The 27,929-nt window shown below is 38.7% G+C and overlaps 1 protein-coding gene across 2 annotated transcripts; it reads right to left on the reverse strand.

Annotated features, from left to right (window-relative positions):
• Positions 1 to 12,217: 12,217 nt before the first annotated feature.
• LOC106162508 (allatostatin-A receptor) lies at positions 12,218 to 26,064 on the reverse strand. Of its 2 annotated transcripts, none has more exons than XM_087018230.1 (2): positions 25,777 to 26,064; positions 12,218 to 15,859 (listed from the first exon to the last, which is right to left on the reverse strand). In XM_087018230.1, the coding sequence occupies exon 2, from the start codon at positions 13,669 to 13,671 to the stop codon at positions 12,463 to 12,465; it is 1,209 nt and encodes a 402-aa protein (XP_086874356.1). In that variant the 5' UTR covers positions 13,672 to 15,859; positions 25,777 to 26,064; the 3' UTR covers positions 12,218 to 12,462. The 2 variants fall into 2 exon arrangements, with proteins under 2 accessions (XP_086874356.1, XP_086874357.1); XM_087018231.1 differs by lacking the exon at positions 25,777 to 26,064 and adding an exon at positions 17,552 to 17,632.
• Between the last annotated feature and the right edge of the window lie 1,865 nt (positions 26,065 to 27,929).

The raw sequence follows: 27,929 nt of genomic DNA on the forward strand, positions 1-27,929 counted from the left end.
TTATCCATTTCGTGTTTTGGAACATAAAATTTCTGTTGGCACCTTTGAGTATAATTGTACGAATGTTCACATACACATTTGAACATTTAACCACATAGATATTATTTCATAATGACGTTTTGTATATCTTCAAAATTAACACTGTCTTCAAACCCTACATACACACTTGGATGTTATTACAGCATACCTAGCTAATCTCAGTCATCTTCTGTTAATGTCTTGGAATATATAACACGGCACTTACAAATGATCCTGCTAATCTAAACGAACTACCGGAATTTTAAGTAGATAATGAACCTCTCAGCGTTTAAGGCATGTCAAATTAATTAGAGCAGCCCCTTATGAAACGCACAAGGTAATCAATATCCAATCAATCATCATATCTTTCACGTATGAGTCTGATTAGTGTTTTAGGCACCGTTTTCCAGAGAAATTTTAGACAAATAAATCCTGCTGCATACTGCATAAGTTTAGAATATAGCACTCCCACAACGTTTAGTCTTGTTCTTCAACCAGTCTTTCGGATCTTTTAATGACTAAGTATATACGTTTTTCCTTCACTATTTTCGTATTTATGTAACTTCAAACTTGTGATTGCGATTTATTATTATTATTATTATTATTATTATTATTATTATTATTATTATTATTATATCCAGTTCAATTGACTGGTGGTTTCGTCATATATTCTCTTGCAGCATTAGACTCTTGTATACGCTAAGAATTGATATAGCACATTTGATTACTTTAGTTTTACAAATACAAACATGAACAAGGATTTGTTCAAGAAGTACAAAATATATTTGGAAAAAATCATTTTATTTGCATCACATTCCTTGGATGATCTCTAGCTGTTATGTTTGAACACGTTTAACTGTTCATAGTAGCATAATAGTCATTTACAGGGAGCCTTAACTTGTAATATTATCATATAACTGCTATCTTGGCTTCCATATCGGCAGCATTTTTCAGACCGAATATAGTGTGCACATCAGTAGCTGTACTTGTTCATATTGCCACGTCTTATAATTTCAGTCATCTTGCTGATTGCGACGCCAATGATCATCTACAAGATCTACGTTCACCGCCGAACGCGTCGGGACCTAATCCAAGCGCAGGCGCTGAAATTGCAGCACGTGACCAAGGACAGAACCATCAAGTCCGCTGCTATGGTCCTCTCGGTGGCCGTGGCTTTCATCGTGTTGGTCAACCCCATTGGCATCGCTCACATCGTCTCTAAGGTCACCAATCACGACTTCTTTCGCTCCACCGACACAACCATTAAGGTTGTTCGGGAAACCACGCAGATATGCGAACAGTTGAATTATTCAATCAACTTCTTTCTGTTCGTAATTTGGAACGACAATTTCAGGGCTAGATTTCTCAGACTATGGTGGTGCCGTAGTGGCTTAGGCAGTACCTCTAATTCCGTGATGCGCAATGGTCTCCCAGGGAGCTTATCAAATATAAATATCTCAGAGAGGTGTGAATACCCTACAGATATGGAAATGGCTTAGAGATAAGCGTTTGCTATTCATTCTCTCTCTCTCTCTCTCTAAATATGTGTGTGTGCGTGTGTGTGCGTGCGTGTGTGTGTGTGTGTGTGTGTGTGTGTGTGTGTGTGTGTAGGGAGACAGAGAGAGAGTTAATAAAAACATTTCCCCTCTCTCACTTATTGATAAACTCCTTCCTTTCCATAACACCCGATATTAGGAAGTACAACCAAATACCATGATTTAATTAAACATATATATGAAAGCATTATAGAAATATAATCACCATAACTGCACAATGTGTGACCCCCTTTACCCCATCCGCAGCATAATTGTATCCCTAATATCGCATTCAAGATTAATGCCCCCGCTCAACCCACGTTTTCCGTTGCGCACACGTTGTACATGGAGATACACGCCATCTGTTGATGAAAATAGACTGTATGTTGTGTATTACTGTAATTAGTATAGGCCTAGAATGGCAAACACTGATGTAACTTCCCGAGGCAGCCACCTTATCTCGGACTAATAATAATGAAAGTAATACGTGTTCCTTTTATAATTCACGCACACAAAAGTAAAACCCAATAAATTTGTATATATTGAAATGCTACAAGTTTTGTACGGAAGAAATAAACATGTAACTATTGAAACACATCGATTCCGATACATATTTTCATTTTAACAGCATACTTAAATGACCCCTACCATTTGTTTGTCTCCAGATTGCGTACCCGGCTTTCGATTACTTGATCGACTTCGATCGACTTGAAACTAGATTTATCATCTATTTCGAACAAACTTTATGAAATAGTTTTCATATTAGCTAAAATACTCAGTTCCATGAACATAATGTTGACGTTTCATTAACAGATGTATGGTCCAAAGATGGAGCTACTGGTATGCGAAGTTAACAGTCTACCAAACCTCCTCACGATAAAATGTTTTTTTTTTTATTCCAAATAATGGCTTATGTACACCATTGGCATCAACTGCACCGGCTTTGTGCCGGTGTGACAGGAATGGTAGTCCACTAGGAACAGTGGTCCTTTCCTAATTACTTTGCAAAGGTGACATTCGTCCCATACAGTAACCCCAATACTCTGACTAACGCAAACCTGTACTTATCATATGCTACCCCGGACTTCCATTCCTTGGGCTACCATTCCTGTCACACCGGTGTTATGTAGCTGAGGTTCCATGTTACATCAGGTACGCCCTCCATTATATACATGAAGGTAATAGTGACAAATGTGGTTTAAGCTGCCTTTACACTGGACGACGTCTTTTCTGGGTCCCAAAGTACGGCCCCGTTTGAGAGTAAAAAAAGTATACTTGACGTGCCGACAACTGGACGATCATTTAGCATTCATTCTACAACCAAAGCGATGCTTGTGCCTCCTTTCTACTACTACAGCGAAGCTAGATTCATGGTCGCACAAAGAAGCAGAAAGGGCGTCGTCCAGTGTATAGGGAGTTATACAATTAGTACGGAAAGCACCTGTTTAAACCAATTGGAACCGAACCTTGCGTCACGGGGGTTTCTCTCGGTACAAGTCACCGGGTATAATGGCGTATGGCAATGACCTGTAAAAAACCATCAACGGTGCACAACTTACAAACTCCCTCATTAACCTTTGAAGAATAATCGCCTGTGTCACGTTATCCACAACTCGGCTGTGATGGATTGCCCTTCCTCGACGTCTTTAGTGCGAAGAGGTCGAATAACGCATCACCCTCTAATCTGTATCTGTCTCTATCCTATTAGTTGTTTAAAACTGACAATTCAATTGACAATAAAGTCTATAGTTTGCTACCTGTAAGCTAGCTTGCTGCTAATTTCCGCTTACGAGCATTATGTGTCGTTTGGTTGAATCTCTCCATGATGCCGTGGCATTAACCACTCTATAGATAGAATTGCAATGGGATTTTTTTATTTGTATATCTAACACATCACGTATGTCAGTGAATCTTTGACAAAAACAAATAAAACCCATGGATATTTAAGTAAATAAAAATATATCTTTGAGTACAGTTATGCTTTATTTTCTATACCACTAACTGCACATGTTCTTGTTATTTACAAAAATTGAAGGATTAAATTAGACACGTGCCTTCCTCCACCCCGGGCTCTTTACAAAGGCTTCGTATTTGTAGACACCGAAAGTATGTAAGTTAGCGGTAAATGCATGAGCACTGCAACACTACCGTGGTCATGCAAGTGGGATCAAAGAGGGATATTCGTTTTGATCAAATATTTAGTAAAATAATGACAGAAGCATTGTCTGGAAAAAAGTGGTCCTCTCCCTTTCATATGGGTATTAGCATTCGACCTTAATGCTCCTACCACAATGCGATCTTTTAAGCCATACAGACTTGGAGTAAGATTATAGTGTCGAGGAAGATATTTAGAACAATGCAGTAAACAGTGCTCTCAGTAAATGGTTTTGGTTAAAATAAATACAAGTTCGGGATAATAAGCACCGAAAATAGGTATTCTATACGGAGAGCGTGCTGTAATTGACTAATGCTGTCACGTACATATAAGACGACGAAGAAGATTAGCCAGTTGAAGAAAGTATATATAAATATCCACTGGACGTGAATGAAGAAAGGTTACGGTAGGAAGTAGTACCATACAACATTTCTGAAACAATGGCAGACAGGCGAATGAGGTATGTGGCAAAGAGTACAAAAGTCTCCTTTTTATCTTGGCACGAAAATTAAAAATGGTATGGGGAAAATTACTAATGCCTGGTGCCATCACAGTGACATTATAGATGCCTCTATCTTGAGGGGTGCTTTTATTAAAAGAGGTTATGTCAAATAATGTGACATTAATGTATACAACTGAAAAGAGACAATCCTCTTACGAACATGACAAACGGTTCATTGACTGCGTTTTCACTTGACGACGATTTAATTTTAAACAGTGCTTCCAACGGTAGTAAGGCCACAGGAACAACGTTGAAACAACTACCAAGTTACATCTGGGCATATTTTACTATTGTAGTGATAGTCATTAGTTTGGCTGGCAATGTATTGGTCGTTTTGTCAATCACCCTCACTCCTAACTTGCGCAAGGGGAGACATGCGCTAATAGCCAGTCTGAGTATTACAAACGGTCCGTTGAATTTACCAGTGTTTTGTGTGGACGTTTATTCTATGTGGTCGTGCGAGTGGAACCTCGGCCCAGAGGCTTGTGCATTCATTGGGTATTACTCTTGGGTTATATTCAGTGTATCGAGCTTGAACCTTTGTTTTGTTGCCGTGCAGAAATACATAACCATCTGCATGGAGAGCTGTATAAAGAAAATCACGTGGAGACAACTAAACATAATGTTGATATCGGCTTCATTTGGTCTACCAGCTGCATTTCACGTCCCACTCCTTTTTGGGTCTGGAGGGAAGTTGGGATTTGATGAACTACAGTGTCGTTGTGGAATAATGTACGATCCATCCTTCCTATTCCGACACATCAGTAAATTAGTGTGGCACGGCATCCCGACTGTGGTCTCCATTATATGCTTTATTTCAATTATTAAGAAATTCGGCAAAATGTCTAACAGCCAGTCGCTACAAGCTGGGGAGAGTGTGACATTGGACGTGGAAATGGAAGAGAATGTGAGGTCCGCCAGAATGATTGGACTGTGCTTTGTTTTAGTTAATTTATTACTCGTTCCAAGCTCTGTCGTGGATCTGATTCACCTACGAGGCAACCGTCGTGACACCCATGGGCTGGCGTACGTATTGGGTTGCATGACTACGTCTGTAAATCCGTTCGTATATGGTTTCATAGACAAAAACTACAGGAGAGCGTACAGGCAACTTCTCTGCACTTCCAGAGCATTTACACAACAGGCGCGCAGCAGACAAATCGCGCGCATGCGTACCACAAACGGAAGCACCGTGCCGTCCAACACCAGGGGGCGCCTGGCAAGTAACAGAAAGTTCCGCCGTGATCAACATTGTCAGACAACTAACCTATAAAGAAGAAAACTTTATATACCTGTTATAGGCCTACTGATATCAATATTTATTCGTACTAAATCTGTGATTTTCAAACATCGCTTCTGAAGAAGGTTATGGTAATGGCATGTTTTATACTAATGCATTCATATGTTTAATGCATTGCTTCATTTATTTCTTTATGCTTTTATCTAGCCGTTATTGAAAACGTTATATATCCAGCTAATCATTGTGTATGGCAGTGTGTATGATGCGTCCAGACACAGCTAACACATTTCTTTATTGTGTCCATGATTGATATCAAATTTTTTTCTAACGTAGCCTACACTGTAGACGTGCCTTGTGATTTTCAAAGGTTTTAATTTTCTGTATGTCATTATTTTTCTGTCGTAACCATTACTTAAGATGAACCCGTTTTAAATGTGATAAAACGTTAAAGAAAAAATATAAAGATATAATTGCAAGGTAAATTCTAGTGACATTGCAGATGCTCTTTGTCAAGTCTGTGCTTTTGAATAAAATTTTAGAATAAGAAGTCGTGTAATAATCTAGTGTACATGAGAGAAGCAGTGCGAGCCCCATATTACGCCAAAAAAGATATAGGTTTTGCTGTATGGAATCTTTTTGCTTATGAACCCATTTATTTTTCCGTGGATTTTATATAGAATACAGCACGCCATTCCTCCCATGTTATTTAAATCCCAATTATAAAATAAAAGGGGATAATATTTTTTAATGTTTTTCTGCACGGATTTCACACTTTATCAATAACGAATACATCTGGTAATCATATACATACGTGTGTAAGTCTGTTTTTGTTTAGTACGTGAAACACAAACACATGCGTAACAGCAGTTTAAAGGCCACAGCGATTTTCATTCGAGATATGAACGTTCGCAACCGCCTATTACACATCATAATACTATTTCAGAACTAATCACTTTGTCAAACACGAAATCATTTCCATGGCTGCTTGAGACAGTCAAGGAAGTTATTTGAAATTGAATATATTTGAGAATTAACTTTTTACGTCATGTTGCATGTGCAGTGTTACTCCTGAGGGAATTGGCAGATCTCGTTACAATCCAATAATAACCGGTTCCGATATGGCGTTGGCATGTGTATATGGTCTGAAGGTGTAAGAATGATTAGTGCTGACAGACGGGGAAATCAAACATCCCCAAGCACCGAGAATTTATTTTTTCATCAATCTTCCTATTTATTGTGATCCCAAACGCAATGTGCGTACGATTTATATAAGATACAGAGAAAAAACATTATTGACAGGTTGCTGTGTTGTTGGGGAAGTACAAATGGTAATGCATTCTTGGAGGACTTTGTTAATAAAAGAACTTTAAAAGGTATCAGATAAGAAGCAGTAAGGGCGTTTGGAGGTTAAATATTTCATTTATATTTTGTCGATGCACTTTTTCGTGCACGAGGATAATTGTCGATGCCTTTGCAAGGAATTAAAAAGTTTAAAGAATGGCTCTTCTTTTCAATAAATTTACTAAATACCTTGAATGTCGTCATTTGTGTTTTTGAACTTATATATAGCCCTTTATCAGAGACTGATGAAAGACAAACTAGGAGCAGAAGGAAAACTCAATCACTTCCATTTACCGCTTTTCCATGGGTAAATACGTTGAAATACAAGTCCAAAACGTTTAATCATCTTTTCATTCTTTTAATTGATTTTAAGAAAAAGTAATTTCTTTACCTGGAAAAAATCATTAGCTCATTCGTAGCATTTTAAGAAGCTGTGATATACATGTAAATTATGAGTTAAGGTTGACAGCATGATACTTAAAAAGTTTTTTATAAAACTTTTTAATTCGTAGAGACACAGAAAAATAATAAAATGTTCATTCCTTGCACTAAGCCTCCAATAATTGGCGGTTTCTGCGTTTTGCCGTTCGAGGTGAGGGTTGGTGCCATTTAGTACAGGCTACCGTGTCTCCAAGCAGTAAACAATGAGCATGCAGCATTCCTCCGATAACCCCCTGAGTCACCGTCTGATGGCCACCGCATGCAACTGCCGCGATGTCATGCTGCGCTTCTCTATCTGTGCCAGAAGTGATTCCATTACCGATTGGATTCCGTCGGTTTCGGGTGTTGGACAGTGCTGGCGATGTACATTGCTTGCTAAGCAAGCTGCTGTTTCTCCAGTTAGGTGTCTTCTCTAGCTAGCTCTTTGTCGGTCGGCGAAATTGATAATGGGCTCGGAGCCGACTGAATGAATATGTACGCCGAGGTCAGCCCGTAGCCCAAGTCGCAACCGACCTCAGACATCGGGCACAGTTCATGCCTACGGTGAGCTCTCCTGGCCTTCTTCTGTCGCGCAGCCCACGTGCTTGTTGGTGGTGACCGTGCCTATTATCCGTATTAGTATTGGGGGCATATAAAAAGTATATGAGTTAGGATACACGTTCGTCCGAGTAACGTCTACTGTGCTGATCAGCCTGTCAAAGTCAAATTCGTTCTCGTTTAAGATTCGTTACATTTCGTAGTTTAAAGTAATCAGGAAAGAGGAAAATAAAGAAAAAATATACTTAAGAAAGAAATCCCCATCAATATCATAGACCCAAGGGCTTTTTTGTGAAATGTAATGTTAGTGAATCCGTTCGCTGATAAGTGTTTTGAACGTTAAATCTGGATGTGTGGGTGATGCCCATGAGATGTGAGACTGGTAAGGTTCCACTTCGAAAATATATCTTACTTTTGAAAAGTGGTAGCACAAAACCATGTGTACAAGGCTGCCCTGCGTACGTCACTTCCGGCTAAGAATGGCCGGACTCGGTAGCAACGGTGAGATGCTCATGTAATGCATATACAATAAAGCGGAGAAAACCTATAACACGTACAGTATTGGCTCCTAAATGTCGTAAAAACCTTTTTTTTGGCAGTAAAGGTATGCATAAAGGATCATTTCTGTTACGACGAAATGTTGTTGCCTGTGCCAAGAATAATAGGCTATTTTCGGAATTTCACACCATTTCCCATTGCGATGCACATTTTTCTTTACACCAAGCCTATTTTACCCTCCAGTTGTGTCGAGCTACTTCCTTATAGTAGACATTTAAACTGCTGGTACCGGAGAAATGATCCAGAAAAAAGCTGTCCGGCATAAGAATATACTTTCTCTGTATGGGGTATCATTTGCCTGCCAAGGATGAATGTTTTTAGATTTGAAGTTTTCTCCAAATATTTAGCATCCGTCTTTCATTGTAAATACCTTTACCAGGGCATTAAATCAATATTTAATGACTGCGAAATGGACCGTACTGATTGGCATTGCGCATTACTAAACAGTCCCTTTTCTAAAAACAAAATGATGGGCGTAGGGCTTGAGTGGAGTGTTCTAATGGGTTGTTCTTAATGTACAGGTACGTGTATCTCAGTTCTTCCCATCATTATATGAAACAATACTTCAACACGCTCACATAACAAGGATACACGCCTTTCAAACCGAACCCATTTTGTGAAACAAATGTGGTTTTGAGAAAACGGCATATAAATATTAATTGGCATTTATTTAGAGAGAATGGATTAAAAAAACTAATTGCCATTCCAAATAAAAACGGTTGTATCAGTTCGGCATTGACTTATCCCAATTCCTGGCAGTGATTAACGATGGATCAGTATTGGCAAACAAGCCAACGCCTAGCTCTGCCAGGAGCCCCATCTTGTCTGGTGTTGATCAGAGTTGATTGCACTCCAGTAGCTGGTTACACGGACTAGATTGATACGGTTTCTCAGTTTGGCAGGCAATGGGTTTTTTTGCAGGTCATTTGAGGGGAGATATTTAATTTGCCTTGGAATTGGTAGAGATATGGTTGAGACGAGGTGGCGAGTGCTGTGTCCTTTTTATGGCAGGTTATTGATGTATAACTACTAAGTGTAAGGAAATAGTTGAAACTGGCGAAATTGGCTAAACACGAAGTGTGTTTGGTGCAAAATGGCAATCGGACAAAAGTTACCTGTTTTAAAGATGACTTTAGTTTTGCGGTTAATTAAGGTGTAAGGTGGCTAGAGTGGAATAACTGACTGCGTAATGTCGACTTTGCGATATCGGTCAAAGATGGCTTCACAAAACGCCGCGATTGCAAAACGTCAGTTGGCTGCATAACCATGGATAGCCGAGAACTGTTACATGACAACACCTTTCCTGTCATAATAAACATCGCAATTGATAACTTGATGGCGTGTTCATAAGACATTAAATGGATGAAAATAAAACATTAAATACCTTATTATTTTTCAAAGATGTAGTATGCTGACATTAATTCATTTTTATACGGTCATCGTTACCGTCTCGGGGGCGGGGAGGGGCGGGGGGAGCAAGGAACCGTCCCTCTGGTGGTTAATATATAAAACAAGTCTTATTATAAGAATGCTAAAATGAAGATTTTGGAGTAAAACTCAATTGATCTAACTGACTCCACTGACTGACTTTGAGTGATAAAATTAAATAATGTCTTCTAAGAAACAGTTATGTTTAATCTCAGTTCCCATGTTTAAGCGAACAACTGAAGGTTAGACTAGTCTTGAAATAATGCTTTTCAAACTTATCTATCTATCTATCTATCTATCTATCTATCTATCTATCTATCTATCTATTCATTTATTTATTAAAACTTGATATAAAGACAAACGGCTTTTCTGTTTTTTTTTTCGACTTGTATTTATATATTGACACCAAATCCTGTTGTGAAGCATTGCATATTCATTCACATCACCCCAATTTGAAATCGAGAGATGATGAGCACAATTATCTACAAAACTAATTTTGAGTTATGCACGTAGAAACAGTATTGGGTAACATTAATTCAAACATTTGCTATCAGTCAAAAGACTTTTTCCCAAATATCAAGGGCGGTGTATATATACTGCCATAAATGTTTGATAGCAGTGATGACGGCTCATTTCAAACGTTGTCAGGGTAGAAGTGTTAATTCTAGGCGTCGGTAATTGATGACTGATTGTCAAATATGACACGTATCGCGGCATTAGTAGTGCCATAGTTTGAAATTAAACAATACAGATTATCTGGTAATTAGGTAACACGTGTCGAGTTAATGCGGCAAGAGTGCTCTCAAGTGCAAATATGAGATACACTGATGAACGTAGCAAGGTAATCTCAGGCAACATTGAAATAATTAATGGTATCATTAACAAATGCTAGTATGCGGGTTAAAATAATGCCGTTTTGACGCGTATGTATTTAACGAAAACATTGTCTGTGCAACTATCGACCTTCAGATTTGATAGTTTATGGTAACAACACTACTGACAGTTACTATTCTTTTTTCTATGAAATTTTCAAACGTCCATTTTTCTGAGCACAGATGTCACTTCGTTACTTAAAATCCAGGCTGATACCAATGCTTTATTACTATCAAATCACCATCTTGTACATGTGCGACCTCATGCAGAACAGTTCTCCGCCTGTTGTATTATTTCGCGAAAGTGTGTCCCTTTGCAATTTGAAATTAGGGTTTCGTGCGTTACAACGTGATGCATTTCTGTACAAGTCGATTTGAAATTCCCATGGCTTACCATTCGATACTGCCACTTAGCGTTTGAGATAGAAGTTTTGAGCTTGTTTTTATCTTATCAAGTTTTATATTATGAAAAAGGAGTAAGTTGAATATACCCTTCGAAGAGTTTTCAATGCGAGCAGATTTGAAGAAAAGTAACATTACTTGACTGGTAAGGCACACGTAAACTGGCAATTATTGAAAGTGCCCAGATCATTAATACATATTATCAAATAGGTCCGTAATGATATACAGTGTATATAGATTCCAGTTTATAATCAGCCACACTATTTTCCAAAGCTTCTGCCATATTGCAACTACTTAATCACTACAAAATAAAAAGCACAATTCAATTTGAATTCTACCGTTCATCATTAAAAAGAAATGATTAAAACCAGAATCAATCACTTCGATTTTCATTAGACGATGCAAAATGTCCGTTCATAATCGGTGTAATGCATGATCCCAAACATTTGTCGTTTGCACCAGAAACCTCGAAATAAAACGACATTTTACAATCTATCAAAAAAACAAGAACTCTTTACATAAAACATCACCTTCATCAACTCTTAATCCCAGTATATCGCGCCTTCAACTTTGATTGATATTTTTTCAAAAATGTATTACTCGAACGATTCTTATTAATTTCCCTCCGAGCAATTAGGATTATTTGTTCGCGCTGTAATAGGAATGTCATGTAAATCGTCATTTATTGGAGACGTATGGAGTCATTAATTAACATGGTCGTGTTCTTGGAATACACGGCGCTAATAGGTCTATTAATACTGGAATCCCTGCAGAGTACAAAACACGTTAATGCAAATCAATATCCGCCGTGTGCTTTTATTATTATTATTTTTTCCGAAATATACGTGGATTTGTAAAATCGCGTACGGACCACGATAAACTGTCAGCGTGAATTGCCTGCGCAGAAATTGGCACAGCTTTTAGGATTTTTTTCGTGGCAAATCTGCATTTTTAGCGACACGTGGTATTATGTTACTATTTTCTACAAGTGGCAACGGCGGCCGAAAATGTCATATGCACCAATACGCATGTCCCATAATTATGCAAATAGGTGTTAATTATCAAGAATTTACCTATTTCCAGTCAGGGCTGATGCGCCTACCTTTCCTTGCCCTGTGAGAAGTCATTTCATTTCCGTATTCCATGACCTATGAACTAGAAGTCTGTTTTTTTAAATAGTACCTTTATTAAAGAAGCAACATATTCAACGACAATACCATACATAAGTGAAATAATAATAATAATGTGTTTTCCAATATAATAACCACAAACAGCTTTTCGTAAATAGCACTTCATTCAACACCTAGTATTTTTCACGTTCACGCGCTATCATACAAAGTTTGAGTCCTGATTTGCGAATAGTTCGACTTCAGATAGCAAGTCTGTATATGTACAACCACACATACACAACACAGTGTGCATTGGCATATACCTTAACTGACCCTCTCAGAACAATCGAGAGTGGTTAAATGATGGACGTGGTTCAGGGGATAGCGTTCGTCTTTGGCCATCTGCCGCAGGGAGTTACCTCTTGAACTGCCCCTCCACCGGCGCACAGTTGTCTCAACGTTAAAATTAAACTGCGCTCCTCGACGGCAACAGAGAAGTTTCTGAAAGCCTCGCCTGAATTTAGAATACACGAAAGCATACAGTATAGGGTTCATACAACTGTTCATGTACGCTAAACACTGAGCGGAGATTTGGAAATAGATAAAAGCGCTCACAGCGTCCTGTGGAACTCCCCAGTAAACCTTCAGAATAAAAGCAATATGGATCGGAAGCCAACAAATCGCAAAGGCGGCGGTCACTATAACTACTACATGGGTCAGTTGCCGCCTAGCTCTGCTCATCTGACCGGAGCCAGTCCGTTCTGGTGAATTGGAGACGTATAGTTTACGTACTATCAGAAGGTACAGAACAATGGTCAAAGTTAATGGTAGGGCATAGCCAAACAGGCAGAAACAGGTATAGAATACTTGCGCGTCAAACTCTCGATTGTGTGCAAGGTTGATGTCTAAACAGCGTTGCCGCGTGGCGTTTTCATAAACATAAATACCATGTTCGTTATACGCCGGTATATTGATAAGTAATATCACCACCCATAAGACATTGATCACAATGTAAGTGTTCCTCTCCGTTTTCAGGGTAAGTGAACGGAACACAAGTACCAATGTCAGAAACCTATCCAGGGCCATCAGAACCATGGTATAAATGCTAGCCCAGGCGCTCACGTATATAATGTAGTACACGAAATGACACCAAAAGTCGCCAAAGGGCCAGTATTTCAAGATAAACATGGCTGCCGTAAACGGCACGCATATGATGATAAAAATAAGGTCCGCTATTGCCAAATTAGCGATGAGAATGTTCGTCGTGTTCCGCATGGGTTTGTTGGTAAAAATCACTAACAAAACCAACAGGTTTCCCAAAAATCCAACTGCAACAATTATGGAAAACAATACAGCCACGACAAGGTTGCTGATATCTTCTGTGTCATACCCCTCTGTGCCATTGCCGGTGGACGAACCTTCGGTTACTAACTTGGTGTCATTAATATGCGACACGTATACCACGTCCTCGAGAACGGCGTATGCGGCAGGTATAGAAACATTAAAACGAATAGCCATGTTCGTGGGTCGCATTAATGAGAAGATGAACCAATGCAGCCTATTTTTTAGTAACGAGTCACATAAATATTTATTTACAGACAGTCAAGCACAATTTTCCTAATGATCAAAATGAATAGAACCGCCTTGCATGTTACTGCAACTCTAATGATGTTTGCCCACAGACAGTTTAAATTTTGGTTCTGTAAACTTGTCCTCGGTAATTGTCCTGAAGAACGTATGTTTCACAAAGACCAACGCAATATGTCATAAAAGTCCTTTAGTGACACACTCATACGTGTAACATGTATCTTCTTCTTAATTGTGTTTTAGGCCTGTAAATGGTTCGTCTTCAAAGTCTCCTTGGAGAGGACTGCATTAACACACGTCACAATACTTCGGGTGTTACGAGCAAGTGCTTGGTCTGCCTGCTTTACGCCGAATCAATGTGCTTTGACACCATACCGTTCTCAGCTAAAGGCTATATCCTTAATGATTTAAGATGCGATGAATTCCATTCGACAGTTTAACGGATAACACTTAGTCGCTGTCACTTGTAAACAAAAATAACCAATCAAGCCTCTCTTGAAGAGAAAGCGTCTCAAGATATGAAGGCTGAGGGTGCTTCACGGATGAAAGTCAGCGCTTTTTTTACAACCCAACGTCCAGCTGTGAAACTACTTCTTTCAGTTGAAATATTTGATAGTGTTAAGAGGTTTACCTTGTATCTTCATTAGGAAAAACATAGGCATGCCGAGGTCAAAGTTGGGGCAAACTCTGAAGCTATACCTGCATTCTTAGTGCAGCAATAGAGATTTGCTTACAATAATGTTTCTGCTTTTCTGCTTCAGTTTTGTTTACGAACACGTAAGCGCTCTTGATAAATCATTTAATCTCCGGGGCTGGAGTCCACAATATCAGTTGCATCGCACCTGTATAGTTACACAGCGATTTTGCGCCAGGGGAGATCCCTTAACGATATAATTAACCTTCTGAATGATCCCTATCAACTGGACTATCAGTAACTAACTGAGTATTTCTGGCTGCTGATGGCTCTGTATCTCAACAAATCTGCTGAAATCCTACTAGATAGATTGGTAAGAATAACCTTCGCAACAAAAAAAAGCTGGTTTGGTCTTGTTCGTACCTTAGCGCACCCTTAAGGAGCAGCAAGAACCGTCTACTGTCTTTATGCTGCTACTAGTTCGATAAAACTGTTCTGTGGCCGGAGAATTACTCAATCGACTGTGAGGCACGTTCAAATATGTTCCCGGAGTCCACCACCCTCAGCAAAGATAATTTCTTCTCCAAGCTTCATGGTAATCGCTGATTCCAGCTTCTTCAAACAATAAGGATGACATTTGCACATGGAATTGGCCTTTCCAGGGAATTACACCCTCATAATTCGTCATCTTAAATGGGACTGTTAGGTTAATATGCATATAATCACATGATAGATGTAATTTCCGATGCAAACATCATGGCGTTTTGTCAAGCGAGAACACTGCTTTTATTTCTTCAGTATTCCTCTTTTCCTTCACGCTAAAATTCTTTTTGTGCATTGACCGTTGCATTGGACTGAGGAAGGTAATTGGAATCGAAGGAATGGATCCTTGTTCGCCTCCTGAATTTAGCACGAGGGGTTTTTTTAGGTTTCGCTGTCACTGACATTAAATGAAAACTTGTATAAGGGCAATAATAGCAAGAAGCATTTTCCTTTCCGATCGCCCAGTCTACTTTCACTGACAGTCTCTCCTGTTCCTTGGTGATTTGGGGGGTCTGTTATTAGCGACACTTATTCAGAAGGGCGCTTGAAGATAGTTTCGTTGAATTATCCTTACTTTTCGGGGGCTTTATTTCCAGAAAAGTACACAAAATCCACTTTGGACACCAACAGACGTTCCAACAGTCCGATACTAGATAGACTTCGCCTTGATTTCCTTGTTATACACTGGTTCTTTAGTATTTCCCCTGGAGACTCGCCCCTTAGTATTAACCGAGAAATGGACCCCTTCAACACAATTACTTAATCCATTTAGAGACCTGCTGTTCACTTCGAATGTCCAGCGCCGTGATTAGTTAGCGATGAGGATCGGCCGCAGCGCTCCCTGAAGAATCGATACACGGTTCCTACCGAGCGTCGTTAGCCGGGCAATGCCAATTTGAAGCGGACGTTGTGGTCAATGAACCCCGTGCAGCCTGGCCCTTAAGGCTGAGATGCCTCCTGTAAATAAGATAATATTATACATTGAGAATTTTCTGAACAAACTTCTTGTCTAATCCAGCAGTCTCATTACTTTCCCTGTGTAACATCTGAACTGATCGAACAGTAAACGACCCTTTGTTTACAGTTTACGCTCGGGTTGGTTTGTGGTCAGAGAAAAGGGTCTACGTCTTAACAAATGGTTGGGTATACGGAAGAAAACCAAACAGAATTTCACTTAATTTTGATTTAATTTTGATCTAATTAATATTCTTTAATTCAATTTTAATTAATTAGTTGAAATGCCTGCTCAGGGAGCAGGACTGTGTGTTTGTGTGTGTGTGTGTGTGTATGTGTGTGGTGGAGCGGGGCAAAAATTGTCTTCATGAATCATAATTTGTCGGCATATTTCTTCCTCTCGACCCATCAAAATTTGTTTAGTTTTCCTTCTGTTTGCGTTTAGGAAAGTACAATTAAGGGTAAAAACAACATGCTTACATGTGCCATAATCATGCAAATGTATTGCAGTCCTTCAACAACCCTTCCTAAACCTACGGCCTTGGAGAAGTTAAAAAAATAATGTACATGACCAAAGAGCTGGTATTATTGTCAGTCACGGCAACGTCAGATGTACACAACATGTAGTACCCTTATTCTAGCACCACACAACCTACTATCACTGCTTACATTTTACGACAAATACCCATTGTTAATGGGGGAGCATCACACACTGATAAGTGAAATTCTCAAACTCAAACGCTATACACTGGATGCACCATGGTTCCAAGGCCAGTGATGATGCAAAGTCCTCGGGTTCCTTTAATGTCATTTCTTAATGAGAACTGTTAACGACAGAAATATGTAATTGTCTTGATCTTGCCCGTATGTTGGACTTTCGTAACTTCAGTTCTTAGAAAAGATAATTATAATGGTTAAGATATTGTCCAAGGCAGAATCCGGGCACTCTAATCACGTTAATCAGGCTAAATGATTGCCCGCATTTTCAAGAATCTGCGCTTACTTTTTGTAGGAAGGATTTTGCACTTACTTTTGGAAAGGAATCGTTGTTGCAACTGAAAGCTGATAAGAAAGGAGAACGCGAGAGGGACTGGTCTGCTTGGCCAAACCTGCTATTATTTTCGGCGATGTTTTTCAAGATATAGTGCACTAGTAGATGCACTGTATATGTAATTGGGTCATTCCACAAAAAAAATGAACATTTGAGTCACGCACACATTTTGTGTATCATTTGCACAACTGTTTCATATTACTTTTTAAATACTGCTTATTTAGTGCCATGGTGGACGGTACTCTTCTATAAAACAGTGAAAATAATATTAAAAGTCAAAATTATGGAAATACTGCACAGGACGGGTTTGTGTCACTGACATGCATCAAATAATAACTTTTTTGGAATGAACTTTAAGACTGCCACTGTCTCTCTGCCATTGTCCCTTGCACTCTCCTTGGACTATCTACTTACTGCTGCCTGTATGTATTTTCGGAAGTTGCAATTGGTGAAAACGTTTTGGAAAATTCCATAACAGATTGTGCAAGTTTACAAGTATTGCCTCTATAATCATAATTGATTGTCATAATTTCAGAGAGAGAGAGAGTGAGAGAGAGATGGGGGGGGGGACCATTCATGATACTTAACATACAGTACGAACCAGAACTCTCATTCCTTCTACGTCCCCAAGTACATGTACCTACCCGATCAAGTTGCTGGCACTGGAGTCGAGTGAACCATGGTGCCTATACTCCCATAATGTTTAAACACATTATTTAAAAATCTCTCACACGTCTACAAAAGTCATCCCACCGAGAGACCGTCACCTCTATTAACTGTACCTACCAAATACACCGCACTTGTTTACCTATGTAGTCAAAAGTGTAACGAATTACCTGGATCACGTGCTGGGTCGCACATTAGGGTATATCTGTCTAAAAATCTGCGATTTTGTGGAAGTTGTGCAATCGTAAGCATTAGGCCGCAATTTGACTCGCGCCGGAAGCGTTTCAGCTAATCAAGCAAGATCAACTTGACTGGTCTTCATTACCCGGAAACCTATCACTTACCTGTAAACACGTTGCCTTTCGCTCGAGGGTTGGTGTCTTTAGAGCGAAAACGATGATCTAGTCTACACTATTTGCTAAACGCTTCTGTTTTTCATTGAAAAAATTAAAGCGGGGGCAAGAGGGCCCGTATGGGTGCACAGCCTTGCTCGCCGACAAAAATAAAAACCCTGTCAAGTGACAGTGCGCAAATGAAGAAAAGCCCTGTTACCGTGCCAACCAAGTAACCTCTCACAAAAGTTCATTTTGATAACCCATATAAACATCTGGGTACATTTACAAGCAGTTTATCTGTAAACGCGTACAGTAATGAGTGCTTGCCTGACCAATTCTAAATTACTAAGGACTGAACGAAAAAGAAATACAACGCTATTTTAAAAACATTAAGTATACCCGTTGATAGAAGTATGTGACACGCGTCTTATCAAGCAAAAGCGTCGTGTTATTGTCCAGTCACAAATGTCCTTCGCGGTATTAATTCGAACGTGCACGCGATACTCTTTTTCTCTCGGCGATGGAATGACACGCAAATGTAATAAACCCACTGCACAGAGTTCATGCCTGGATAGTGTTAATATAGCGACGTGTTGGCGATTAACACCAAAGAGAGGAAATTTGAAAGAAACGCTGTGTATGGATGACAGAACTACTGGTAATTAAGTCGAACAATCAGAAGGCACATAATGCAGTGTAATCACCCGTCGACGACAGTAGTTCGATTGTCATTAATTACTGTAAGGACATTTTGTTCATTTATTGGATTTGCTATATATGTGCGCTAACAGCGCATCTTGAAAACCTGTTTTTATTACAGTTGGTCGCTGAACAAGAACAATTATGAAATACATATGTAGGAGATTATCCCAAGAACAAGACTATGACCCTGGGGTTTAGGGGAACTTCATTGACTGAAGTCCTTGCTATGTTCTACTGTCAGCGGGCAGCGTCCATTCCTTTTTCACCCGCGACGTAGCCTTCAGGCCTGTAAGGCGTAGATTTAATTTTCTTCATAGCCTTCTAACATGTAAACCGAGGCTATTTTCACCACAGTTTTATAAGGTCCGAATCTTTCTAAAAACCTATTAAAATAAGATTGTTCACTTGTGCAAAACTAGGAGTCAGGATGTGTTGGGTCTTAATGTAAAGATAGCGACCGACTAGGGTCAGCACAACAAGTTATTTATTTATTTATTTATTTGGTTGCTTATTTATCTTTCGTCACATCTGATTTCCTATGTTATTTTTATAAACAGTTGCCTTAGGCCTGCATTAGATGCAATAAGGGTGTTTTTTGGTTTTGTGCGCTACCTTCCTACTCAAACACCATACCTGCAGCAACTACTGTAATTTATGGGAAAATGAACTTCAGTATGTTTAAATCCCTCTCACTCTTTTTCTTTCTGTCTGTCTTTTTTTTCCTTTCTGTGTGTGTCTGTGCGTGCATGTCTGTGCGTGTGTTCGTGTGTGTGTGTGTGTGTGTGTGTGTGTTTCATGACCCGACTTCCCATCCTCCTTACCGTGCCTATAGACTCAATTAAAGAAACCCATCCCAAATGTCACCGACCCTAAGCCACCAACGCACCCGTGTGCCAGCTTAGGAATGTGGATCAATTATCCACCAGTGCCGGTGGCAATACTGCTCTGTTTTTTGTTTACCTGGTTCACTGTTGTTTTTTCTCGCGGATATTTACATTATATATATGGTATTTGCTGCTATGATACAATGACAAACTAAACTGTTGAGACAGTAGAAAAAATTTCCGATTCGGGTAAGTTACTACTTAACGTAGCTCTAAGGCTGATGAGGCCTAAGTTCCAATTAATAATTTTCTAGTAAAACTACACAAAGGAAAATTAATCTCATTATAAAGAATAAATGCTTAATGACGTCCTTCAATTTGTAGGGGACAATGACAGCAGTCGAAGTTCATATGCCTACATGCGCCTCTGGATCAGTCTCGAATTATAATTAATTGAATGATAGGTCAGTGACATCGTGGCATTAGTGTATTAATTCATTGGCGTTTTCCAATTAACATTCAGAACTGCGTCATTAAAACAAATGTTTGGTCATTAACGACTTAGAGATGATTATGAAACAAATGTAATGAATACCAAGGTTCAAAAGACCGAATGTCTGCATGTTAAATAGGCCAATGATGATATTTTCAATGGGAACCCTGTGCGTGTGTCTTCTAGCTGTTTATCATTAAAATTGCCGGGCAGAGCGGTATCTTTTGAGCTTGTTATGAAAAAGGGAAATTGCTGAATCAATCGAATTTTCGAAAGAAGAGAGAGAGAGAGAGAGAGAGAGAGAGAGAGAGAGAGGAGGGTGGGGGGAAAGAAACTTTTGCAGGTCTCGCGTTCATTCAATCACTCACCACTAACATTCTGGTTTACGAATTGAATAAATGAAGTCGCACTAGTGAGAGAATAAGTTCTTCTGTTTAATCACCCCACCACTAAATTGAACTCACATTAGCAATCCATCAACTTTTTATTGATTTCTGTTGCCATGAATCACCGCAAACATTTTTTACGTGAACATCATACTGAGTACTTTATTACGCAAAGCAAAAACGTTGATGAGGATGGAGCTTTGGGCATGCATGTCACTTCCTTTGTAAAATCATTGGTTAGATGGGGACTGGGGTTAACAAAGAACTTAAGCCAGAAAAAAGGTACGGTATAAATTAAATTTTAAGTCCAAAATGTTGGTTTACGTGAGTTTAAGGATGCCGTTAGCCTTTTCCAAAAACTACATTCTTTTGGATAACAGCTAAATTTTCAGTATTCAGTGACTAAATTAATTGACATTTACACATGTCAACTTATGGGTGATAAATTATTTTGGGGTAAAAATTATCATAATTATGGGGTAAAAATTGAAAAATTGGATTCCCATATTTCTCCTTTACCTGTGCACCCACGAACACCGTTTTAATGCCAATAATGACACCATTTAGTACCGCAAAAACCTGTCAGCGATTTTTCTTTAAAGCCTTTGAACTAGACCTTCTTATCTTTCAATATACATATCAAGTGAGATTTAATTCCCTGCAACATTCGCGTATAGAAATTATTAGCTGCAGTTGCTTACACAACACAAATAAAATCCAAATGCCAAAAAAAAAGCCGAAACTAACCTGTCAGGCAGGAGAAAAAAACACCTCTGCACTTTCTCAAATTTCTGGTCATAAATTTGACCTTCCAGTCTGTAAAGCGTAGAGAGTAAGTAAAAATTTACGTGTAAATATCATTTTTCGGAAAATAATGTAACGAAACTTAAAATTTGTGGTAATTCCTTTCACTATGTGAAATACTATGGTGGCTTATGATCGGGTTTATGGAATGATCTGACATAAGTACTCGCTTAATATGCACCTTTAAACAAAATGAGAAATAGACCAGTAAGATAAGGGCGATAAGAGGAAAGCGAGTTTGAATTTAATGTGTGCAGATCGACTTTTGACCTTCCTGGTTCTTATCATTTCAAATACACGTTTAAGACAAAGATATCAAGAAGAACTTAGGTTCAAATCACGATTTTTAGAAATAAGGAATAAATACCATTATTTAATTAAACTACCACAAAAATACTTGAAAGTTTACTTTGGAGTGAGAAACAGATATAATATATATTTTCCAGTTTTTAGTATCGTGCGAGATGGAAAAAATGATATATGTATATCAAATTTCCTGTGCACTTTGATTCAGCTTTATGGTATTTCTATTCATTTCATTTCAAGTTATTTTATTTCTTTGCATCTTCCTGAACTCTACTTTAGCTTGCATTTTAGTTCACAAATGAAGAACTAAAATTCGTATTTGCATGCAAAGAAGGGACCGGGGGAAAAGAAAAATTGAGACAACAATTTGTTTATTATTTTTGCAGTAGCACTGCACAGTGAAGAAGCACCTATACTGCCCTTAATAGAAATGTCAAATATACATTATATTATCTGTGTAAAACCGGGAATGAACAAAGTTGACATAAGGTATAAAAGAAGCGTAAGTTCTTCTACACAACCCAGTGCTCCTGAAATCCTAGGCGAATCTTTAGTAAGTTTGGCATTCTAATTATTTTCTAATTGCGACTCTGATACATACGAGTAAACAAAAATCTGCTCACTATTTCAGTGGCCACGCTCTATCCATTGGCTTTGAACCGTACTACCCAAAGGCTGTAACCCGTGAAGTACAGAACCAAACAACACAGAGCCCGTTCTAGCCCATTCCAGCGTCGTCTCACCTTAAGATTGCACGTTAATTTCTTGCCAGAAATGCCAGAAGCCTTTACAGGTAGCTTTAAGGAAATCGGGCAGCACTTCGACAGCGCAGACCCTTACTTTTTGTTTTTTTTTTATAAGTTAACATTCAATCAAACTAATAAGACTTAAAAGAACTAACATTTAACTTAAACCAACCATGCTCCCTCCGTCACATTTAATTTCTCAGAAATAAAATACATCTTAAAAGCCCGTAGCATTAAGCCAAAATGTTACAATTCCGTTTATAACTGTCAGCTGGATTAGGAAAGTGTGTGTTACTGTATTCCAATGGAAACGCAACCTTTTGATTTTATTCAACGTTATCAGTGTACGCCTTTTACCAAAATAAGCACTTCGAAATGATAAAATCTTCCACCAGGAAGAAATGCTATGACTAAGGTATATTCAAACTAAATTTATCAAAAACTAATAGCGTGATTTATACGAAAATAAAGTTACCGTTGCGATAGCGTTTACTCTAACCATTCCCGTAGCCAGTATTTTACGTCTTTTACTGAAAATCTTTTACCTCCTAAGACTACCCAACTTAAGAAATGATAAAGAATAACGAGCACATTATGATTCAAAGTGGTCATTTTCTGATCAAAAGAGCGGTTATTTCGCACACCCCAAAGCCTCTGCCTTCAGTCTTCTGAACTATACATTATAAATGTATCTATGCTCTATCTAACAAACAGTATATATGGTGCAAATAAATAACGGCTGTGCAATGCACGGCATGCCTTTAAAATGATGACCACTGGTCGACGAACACGACCATAAGAATGAATGACTCCGTCAAATGGTCAATTTTCTGAAGTTTTATCCATTATTAAACTCACCTTATTATATTCTGATTCGAAAACGCCTGATATCTGTGAGCAGTTTCGATGAGGGCCTGGAGGGATAAGCCAGCACTGCTCAAATAATGAGAAATATGATGGTTTTATGAATTAGTGGCTACCTCATCTTTCCTTAATCGAAAAGTGCGTTGTCCAGACGACGCCCCCGGCTGTGTATCGATTTCAGCAAAAAAAAGGAGTCCCGACATTTCATGGCGCTTTGACATGTTAATGTATCACCAAGTAGAGGATTTTTTTTTTTTTGCCAATTCCAAACGTTAATGACGTGCCCGCTTAATGGAAATGAGAGGCATTTTTGACAGAAAGAAATCCATGGATGTCACAAGCGATATTATGAAAACGAAATTGAAAATCTTAGCACATGGCCTATACTGATTGATATCTCTAATATTGAATGTGATCCTAAAAAAGGGGGGTGGGGTAAAGCCGTAAAATCTGCTACCTTCCACTTCCTCCCTCACTGACCCCCCTCTCCCCCCCCCCCCCCCCCCCAATAAAAAAATCGGTAGGGGAAAGCATGCATACTATTCCTTACCTCTTCCAAAAGTATTTTTTCAGTGATCGCTATATTCTATTCACTTCATTGCATTCTCGAAATTTTTTTTTTTTTACTCCATCCCTGTTTTTACAGACTCTACTTTACTGAGTTATAACAGTCTTATTATAGCTAAATTCAACTCTTTCTCTCCACGCACACAAACACATACAGAGAGAGAGAGAGAGAGAGAGGCTTCCAAGTCCTGAACCCTGCACATTTATGAATCCACATGCCTATCAAAATATTGCCCAAAAGGCAAAAACTGATTGAAATGCGTACAAATAAACAATGACATACTTGCATCTGGTCAATATTTCATCAATGCCTTGGGTACAACCAGTGCGGCCACATATTAGATTAGCCTGCACTTGACTTCTCTGTCCCTTGGTCATTATTAGCATCGCGTTCATACTTCATTAACCATGCACACGCGAGTGGGTCATTAAATCTCGCTGATTTTGAGTATGTCTTAGCATCACGATTATTGCGAAGAGGTGATGGACTGATACGTCGAGTATTCTGGTCAATTGACTCCGGCGTTTCTGATGGCTGCTTAAGTGACAGACGTCCACAAAGACATCTTTGATGTTAATAGCAATTTTTGTTGAAGTAAAAGGAAAAAGAGGGGGATTTAGATTTTTAAAAAGTAGAAGCAGTTCCATAAAATTCGCGGCCAGGCTTTAGTTCATGTTGAACTAATATTGCAGTGTACCCGCGAGAACAAAATACAGGCGGTTCCAGTTCTCCTAGAAATGAAGCAGATTTCCGCTGTATATTCTCAGAAAGCTGGTTTCTTGACAAACGAATACATAAAAGCGAGACTCTTTAGCCCTGGGCTACAAGCATCCTTGGAAATGTTTTATTGGATACCACAGAGAGTGGAAGAATTTTCTTTAATGATAAACTTGTGGCACTCAAGAGACTAAAACCATTTGCTGTTTTCCCGTTAATTGAAAAATGCGTTGGTATTGCGTGATCAATTAAGTAAGCTTTCTTGGCACCAGTTACAATGTAACTGGAAACCAGTGACTATGATTTTAATGAACCACTATAGCTTTGGCAGGGAGAGAACAGCGACACGCCTTTTTCATTTCCCTCCAATCGATTTTTTTTCGTAAACAACCAAACATCACCGCCTAAGGATACCATTTTCAATTAGACTGTAACAAAGGAAGGCATTCTTGTAACTCGCAATAAATTCTTTAATAAATTCCGTTAAAAAATCACACTGTCGATCGTCTCGCTTATTTTTTTTCGCTAGGACACTCTTTCTATCCCAGAGGGTCGAACTTCACTGTATCAACAAAAGTGACTTTTGACAAAGATGACCTTTGACCTGACGGATTTATAGGCCATCATTTCGGACTTACCTGAGTGACTGGTAGTAAGTATGGACCTAATGTGGGGTGTCAGCTAGCTTATCACTCATCAGACCGTGTACGGGGCAGCAATCTACAGCATATACTTAAAGCCTCAATCTGAACATATCTACATCTTCAAATAATTATACACAAGTACATACTATATATTTTATATACTTCTTTACCATATCGGTTTGATCCCTGAATCTAAGAAACATTATGTTGGATTCATGTTGTACCGCCTAGTGGACAGCGACAATCTCGAGAGTAAGCACACAACTTAATCCAATACAATCACCTACGTCTTGTTTTATTTACTTTAACGTCAGTTTGAACACTTAACGTTGAGAACAAGAGTGTAAATCATGAGGAAAGGTGACTAAAACGCCTCCTTTTACACTAAAACCTGAGGAGGTTGCGCCTTTGGTATTCCAATGCGTCACAAACACACGAGTACAATTTCACCTTGCTATAGATTGATTCCTATAAGAAGTCCATTGATTCAGGTTTCTTCACTATTTGTAGAAATAAAGTGAAAAATAAATAAAGTTGTAGAAATAAAGTTTGTTTTTTCCTTCGCTGATAACCCACAGCTGGATTGCACAACTATTAACGTGTTCATTATCGCATTTCTTTTATTCTCTCGATTATTTTTTACTAATTAATCTAACTTTCTCTCGTTGAGTCACGTTCGTTTGAATTCCTGAATGAATTATGTGCGCCAGGTTAGTTTTTTTTAAACAAACTTTTGCTTTCGTGAATAAATGGACGAAAAAAAAAGTAGAAAACTACATTAAAGAGGGTCGTTTGTAGACGGACAAAAGCTTACCTTTTCGCTCGGGAGTACTTGAAAAGTTGACTTGACGACAATTCAATCAGACATTGACTTCTTAACTGTGTCTCGGTCACTTGCTTTTCACTTCACAGCCTCAACGTTCTAGTGGCTGAAAAATCCAAGAATGGTAGTATCGTCAGGAATAACTAGTCACCTCTTCTTGTACAAGATGCCGCTTAGGTATGTTCTTTGCGCCTAAGTTTAAAAAGTCGCTATATAACTTCCCGCATGCCATGCCCTGTCAGACAAACGTTGCATTATGTGTACCCACCGCATCGCTGAAATGGATGGCATCAGATATCCACGCTTGGGGCACGGCGACTGCAGATGGCGCCACTAGCGAGCTCCGGCCCACTCAAATGATCCTGATCTAATCCCAAGCGATTTTTCATTTTATTTTTTTGAGAATTTTCTCGAGGGATATTAGGTGTTTTGATGCGGCGACTAAGTCCAAATGTGTTTGCCAGGTGCAACTTCAAACAAACGCAAGAAGATAAATATTAGCATGGTGCTTATGGCCAAAGTTAAACACGTTATGGGTCATTCTCACATCAACTGACCGTGTTTGTTTATGGCTGTTTGACCGTTATTTCCATGTTTAGCATTCACGGGCCAAGTAAGCTCGCCCGCCAGCGCAGGTGTACTTCAACAGTACGTAATTATTGATATCCCAGCTACATAACAACATTTAACCCCCCACCCCTCCCCTTTTTTGCCTATTTCATCTTTTTGGTGAAAATACACATGCATGTTGTACAGGTTCCAATTCATTGTAGGTCTTTCTGTCATCTCCTCTCTCCTCCAAATAAAAACAACATAAAACAAAATAAGCTGTTTGTCAAATCTGCCTGGAGTTAAGATTGAAGTAGATAAGAAAGAGCTTTATGCTACGGTATGTATTTTCGTGGCACTTAAGCATTCACTGAAATCCTGCATAAACCCAGACGGCTTATCGGTTGTAATATGTTTAAACATTGGCAGGATCTTAACTGAGATCCGGGCGGAATTTTTCTCGCCTCAAAATTTACTTTGCAATAAAAATTGACGACGTGCTTGAGTTTTGGACAGTTTCCATACCGCGTAGGTAAATTATACGTCCACATATTATTATATGTTAATAATTAAATGTGGCTAGACATGCAAAATATTGTATTGGACATATAAACTTTCTTTATTGATATTGGTTTCTTCAATTATTCCATTCTTTGCAATAAGATATAACATGTTGGATTAAACTGCACACGGTGCACAATTGCTGAAGTATAATAATGTTGATGTAGTTGAGATTCCTGCCAAAGGCCTTTGAAACATCATTCCTTTACGCTTTCTTTCTTTCTTTTTTTTCCTTTGATAAGCATTGCATGAATATCTACCTAATCTTTAATTTGATATAGCAACAGAATATGAAAGACTTACAAAAACGCAAATAAGCAATTTGGGACAAGCCGAATTGCCCAAACATTCTTAATTTATCTTCTTATTATCTGACGTCTACCATTTTTATCTTGTCAAGGTGAGAATCTTTGCATGGTATTTCATCATTATCACAGGATATCACGGCATCCTGCCTAATTCAAGAGATCACGGATTCTCGTGGAACAATATTTGACTTCCCTAACATACATTCCAATTTGCCATGCTGCATTTTACAGTCTGATGGAAGTGTAACTGGCACATGTAAGAAGACTATCACCTCCACTTATCCAGTCCACAGTTTTATTCACACAGTGCATTAACTAAGACCATTTGCAGTCTTCAGTTCTACATATCAAGTCAGTCTGGTCCATAGAAGGAGCGGCGTTCTTTGTAAAGCATCTCAATTTCAGTTTTATTCATTTTTCATGTTATGTTCATTATGATGCCCGATATTTACCCCAGCTAAATAACAGCTACTCATTGCAGGCTGTCTCAGTTACACTTTTCATTATTCTCGTGTTTTGTTGGTTCATTGTGTCGTCGAGTGTTTACACGTTTAGCCACGTTTTAGCTCGATTTTCTTTCTGAGTCATTTTGAGTTCAGTTACCACTCATTTCGCTTTGATTGCTCTGCAGCGAGATAATAATAATAATAATAATAATAATAATAATAATAATAATAATAATGAAGGTGTAAACCTATGCTAAAAATAATTTCTCCCCGTAACCAT

The sequence above is a fragment of the Lingula anatina genome, chromosome 7, assembly GCF_051362555.1.
Source record: "Lingula anatina isolate TDL-2025a chromosome 7, LinAna3.0, whole genome shotgun sequence".
NCBI lineage: Eukaryota > Metazoa > Brachiopoda > Lingulata > Lingulida > Lingulidae > Lingula > Lingula anatina.